The sequence below is a fragment of the Buceros rhinoceros genome, unplaced genomic scaffold (assembly GCF_000710305.1).
Source record: "Buceros rhinoceros silvestris isolate BGI_N320 unplaced genomic scaffold, ASM71030v1 scaffold26006, whole genome shotgun sequence".
Classification (NCBI taxonomy): Eukaryota; Metazoa; Chordata; class Aves; order Bucerotiformes; family Bucerotidae; genus Buceros; species Buceros rhinoceros.
In genome coordinates, this window is record NW_010416180.1 from 3,881 (window position 1) to 8,923 (window position 5,043).

Genomic DNA, 5,043 nt, shown 5'->3' on the forward strand with positions numbered 1-5,043 from the left:
CGGTTAATTTGTAAGTATCTTGATTTATTTGTTCTAACAATCGCCCAGCTGTTAACGCTAAAGGGCCTTTCATGGCCATCTTCACACTGATCAAAATTATTCTAAGTTACTATGCTGATTTATTAAAAATTTAAGGTAAAATCCAATTGCCAAGGACAGTACTTGTAATATATTTTCATTGTGAGATTTTTTTTTTCCTTTTCCTTTTTAGTTTTGCGGAGTAGCCCGAGAGCTGTATTCAGCCAGGTCAGTAAAGCGCTACTTCCCAAAGATCCTTAACTTACATTTCAAGAATCGGGACCATGCTGAGTGCCTGGTCACGTTATCATTTGGCTATGGCTTCCGACCACGGGAATTCTCTATTGCATCTACTTCTGGTGACCCAAATATTCTGTAGTTCACTTGGCTAAAGCCCCCATGGGGTCCCAGGCTGGCAGAACAATTGGCTCCTGCTGCATCACGGCCAGGATGTCTTCTGGGACGTGCTTCTTGTCCACCACCACCTCGTACACGTACTCGGAAAACCAGTCGTCAGTCATGATCAGGTACCCTGGGGATGGAAACAGCTCGTTACACAGAACCGCTGCCAGGACGTACGGGCTCACACGTACGGGGCTCACCTGCGAATGACACATTGCTAACAGGACCTGGCCCTACATCTCTCTCGAGACAAAGAAAAAATCCTCAAGAATTTAAAGAAAAAAGTCACCTGGATCTTAACTTAAGGCTGACTGAATGCACCTCCCGTGCTCCAGGAGACCAAGCAAGCAGCCTGCTCAGGAAAACAAGACCTGCAACATTCATCATTTACGCTTCCTCTGTTCAAACAGGCACTAAGGACACTCGGGTGAGTTACAATGTCTTAGAAAAAAGCATTTAAGGCAGGAGGTAAAATTATTAAGATTCTCCAATTTCAGAAGTTTTCAGGATTTTGTTAAGAAAAGGGAAATTTCCAAAGCACCTCTGGCTTAGGAAAACTTTGCTGCTTTAGTTCTTGCAGTAAGAGGCCACTGGCTTTCTGCAACTGTTAAGCCATCTAAATCATACCCCAGCTGAACTAAATCTTCATTTTCTCCCTTAGTATAATTTTTACTGAGAATTTCAGTTAATTTCTGCTTTTGAAGTGGCAGGGGGGAAAGCAACAGAGTGTCACAGGGTTTAGCAGAAAGCTGCCACTGGAAACAAACTGCTCAAGTGAGCTGGAAATGAGGGCGGCTGGCGCAGAGCAAGCCCCGAGAAGATGGATGAGGCGGCTTTTTGTAATAAAGTTCCTCGTGTCCTTATACAGTATCATCACACAATCAAATGAAACGAGAAAATGTCCAGAGAATATGGACAATAAATGCATCTATCTACACCATCTGCTTTCTAAAGCAAGCGATCAGATAATCCCGTAAATTAAAGCCCCTATCAAGCGCGATGCGCGCTGGAGGCCAGTTTGGAAACACTGCCAAAGGGAGCTGCCTTGATTATTCTCTCTTCAGGATATGAGTCCTTGGGACACACAAAAACCTCTCACTCCCAAGAGCCCACAAGTAATTGCACCCTGAGAGGATAATGAACTCTGCTCCTGACATCCTGTATCTCAAGGCTTGACAGCGCTGATTAGATCGCGGTGTCTGAACAAGAAGGAAACGTCAAGCAGAACTTCAGAACATGCAAATAAGTAAGGTGGCTCTTTGCGAAGGACTGTGCCCCCGGTCACGATGAAAGCCGTTATCAGTTTCTTCATTAAAAGGAGACACGCTCCTCCCACGCAGCAGCACGTACACCGAAGGCAGCCCCAGCTCCGCATTCCAGCCGGGTAACAGGGAGAAGGGGAAGAGAAAGGGAAAAGTTCATCGTGTTTCTGGGCAGGGCACGCCACAGGGCCTTACCTCAGGTCATCACCTCCTGCTCCTCCTCAAACCACCTGTGTACAGCCAGAGTACAGGAGAGCTTGGAACAGCTCCGCCCTGTAACAGAACCCAGCACCTCACTACACAGGGTCCTGCTCCGGGTGGGAGCCAGCCCACAGCTCCCACACCCAGTGGAGACCCTCCCCGGACAGCTTTTACAGCTGACAAGCTGCTGGGCAGGGAGGATGAAGAGCCTGCGAGTTCCTGCACAACCGAGGATCTGGGCACCTGAAAGCAAAGCCCTGGAAAGTTCCCAGAGGATCCAGGACAGGTTGCTTTGGGCTTGTGCCGTAACTGCTGCAGAGGGAGAGCGCCCTGAGGGAGCCTTCCTGTGCCCGGGCACCGGGGGCTGATCTACACCCACCTACAGCCACCAAACGTCTGCAGTTCCCATGTCTTCGTGCAGAAGAGTCTGTACCCACAGCCAGTACAAGAGACAGAGCAGTCCAAAGGGAGATGACTTCTAGCTGGACATGTATCACGGAGTTCTCTTCATGCCAAAACGAGCAGATGGACCCCTACCAAAAGGACGCGATAACGTGATTGAGTGCTCCCTCCAGCCTGCTTTTAAAGAGAGATATCCGTCGGGATAAGCCGGGTTCAGAGGTAGGTGGTGATGTGCTGCGTCTCCAGAACAAACGAGCGAGCAGAGGAATTAAACTGGCCCGTACAGCTGACACAGCGCCAGTAAAACACAGAAAGGAAACATTTGACTGGCAAGTGACTTTTTTACCTCAAAAAACAAGCAATGTTTGTCAGCAGCTGTGTTCACTCCTTGAGGAAAAACAGACAGGATTCCAAGAAACTTTTACAACAGATATGGATGTAATTACTGAATATTTAGGAGAGGCAACGCTAGGCTGTTCCCAGGGCTTCCCCTTTCCAGGACAAGCGCTAGCACAAGAATTCAGCTCTGCCCGCTCCGGAGCGTGAGCGCACAACTAACTCCATCCCGTGGCACCCAGAGCAGGAGGCACTGTCTTCCCAGCCCCGCACCATCGGGGTGGGGAAAGGGGTGTTTCTGGAGAAAAGCAAGAGGGACCCGCGTGAAAGAACACTTTCTTCCTACCCACAAAAAGTCATTTGTTTGCTTGTCACTGACCCCACGCCTAGTCCCCGGTGTTTTGTTGTGGGCTATACCCTTTACCCGCCTGTCCAGGAAATAACGGAGTTGGGGCTTGCTTGTATCCCCCGCACCCAACCGGGGTGTGCCAAGTTTAACATCATCCTTGGCTGACTCCTCACTGAAGGGGATTCCAGTCCTCCGCACTGGACTTACCCAGGCACAGCCTGCCAAGCCCCGATCGAGGCAGATAAGCCAGACCACAGTGAGCCACCCTCCTGCAGCAGCTAGCGCTGACTCTGAAGAGCAAAGGGCAGGAGGAATGCCAGTCACGTTACCTCTTCTGAGGTCTGAGAACGAGCTCTGCAGGACGCGTACGGCTGCCTTTCACTCAGCAGCAGGCGGTCTGGTCACACCTAAGAAAACCGTTCAGGGATTCACCTCCCTGAGAAAAGCAGTCTGAGACAGCCAGCCTCCCTGGTTCTGAGGGGATTTTCTGTCGGAGGACTTTTCCAGGCAACTCCCTAACCAAACCAAAATACAGACCATGAGCAAGACTTTCCAGAGACCAGTGTCTCCCACTACAAGATAAGTGACAGTGACTCACCCAGAAAAGGTCACAGGGATGGCGTGCACACCAAGCACAGGCAGGGTTCAGTCAAGTCACGCTGGGGTCCTATTGTATTTCAAAGGAGCAACAAGCTCCTCTGAGGAGGCTCAAGAAAAGCCTTTTTCATCCTTGAAAAGTGAATCCACCTTCAGAAAAGAGGCAAAATCTAGGCAGGACAAACTGTCGCTGCAAAGTGAGCAGCAAGGCAGGCGTAGGAAGCTGGCAAACCAGCTGAAAGCAGCTCCGAGAGGAGCAGGACCTGCGTTATTTAGTGTTACCTCTGACTTCAAGCCTGAGGCGCTACACTCATCTCTAGTTGCTGCAGGTTTGATTTTCTCGTTTTGGGTGAAGGGAGCCAGAAGCCCAGGCAGCTTTCCAGACGTGTCGACCCAGCCTGCACGGCTGCCTCAGAGCGCTCAGCGAGTGACAGAGCTGCCGCTGCTCCGTCACAGCTCAACAGGGACAGCTTCTACAAGCGGGGTCAGGCTCCAGCCTACCGCGCTGTGGTCTGGCAGCAACAGCCAGCGTGCTGAAACAGAGCCCGGTCTCTCTCTGGTTGTGACAAAGGACAGCTCTGAACCTTGGCCACAGAGCACACAGGCAAGCGCAAAGCTGCTGACAGACGCCTGTCAGCTTCAGAGGGTTCGGAGCTCCGGAGAACCACAGTCCACACAGAGCAGTTGCACAGCGAGCTGAGTCAGGCGCTCCCCCCCGGACGCGTTCCTCTCCCGAACATCACAAACCAAGGATCTGGAGCGTCTCAAAGCAAAGCGTCCTGACAGAAACCCGGCACTTTTGTATTTATACTCTGTCACACATGAAGGTGCTCCACAGCCAGTCATGCGTTTGCATCTGGAGACAAGAGACGGTCTGATGTTACCGCACTGTAGAACCGATTTGGCTTTTCTCTACTCCAGCATTCCCAAGTACGTTTCACTACTGCCACACTGACAGCCCTGAAGGCTGAACAGCAGTTTCACTGTTTTGACAGGCCTGAAGATTTTTATTGGAGTACTTTGCTGTGAATGAAAATAGCTAACTCAGAGCAGACACTGCTGCACGACCGGAGGGCCAGAACAGAAATTCCAAGACTATCCCCTGTTCTAGTTAGCTGTTCCTCTAGAAGATATCAAAAGCTTATGAGTCCCAAACCACATCCTAAACCAGAGCTTTCCAGAAATAGTCTGTTCCCAGAAGAAAACCCAGCCATCCTGGGAGTTTCAGCCACACCAAAGCCTGCGAGCACAACATTTGGGATTAATGTGCAAGAGGAACACGTGGTCAGCAGTGACTACGGTGGTGCGCCCTGGCCACACTGAAGCTCAGCGGGGTCCATGTCTGGCCTGGCGCGGATAGATGACAAAAATCATGGCATTTCCCTCCACCCCATCTGGCAAAAGCTGACCAACTCCTCTCACCCCGGGCTGGGAGAGTCAGGGCCGGCCCCCAGCCCCAGCAGAGCAGCAGCCTCT

The 5,043-nt window shown here is 51.0% G+C and overlaps 1 protein-coding gene across 1 annotated transcript in view; it reads right to left on the minus strand.

Annotated features, from left to right (window-relative positions):
• Positions 1–211: 211 nt before the first annotated feature.
• BLMH (bleomycin hydrolase) overlaps positions 212–5,043 on the minus strand; it is a gene marked incomplete at its 5' end in the record, with an annotated part of 17,392 nt that continues 12,560 nt past the window's right edge. The window contains one exon of the mRNA XM_010137720.1: positions 212–550. Within this exon, the coding sequence (XP_010136022.1) occupies positions 399–550 (152 nt within the window). The remainder of the gene's footprint in view (positions 551–5,043) is intronic.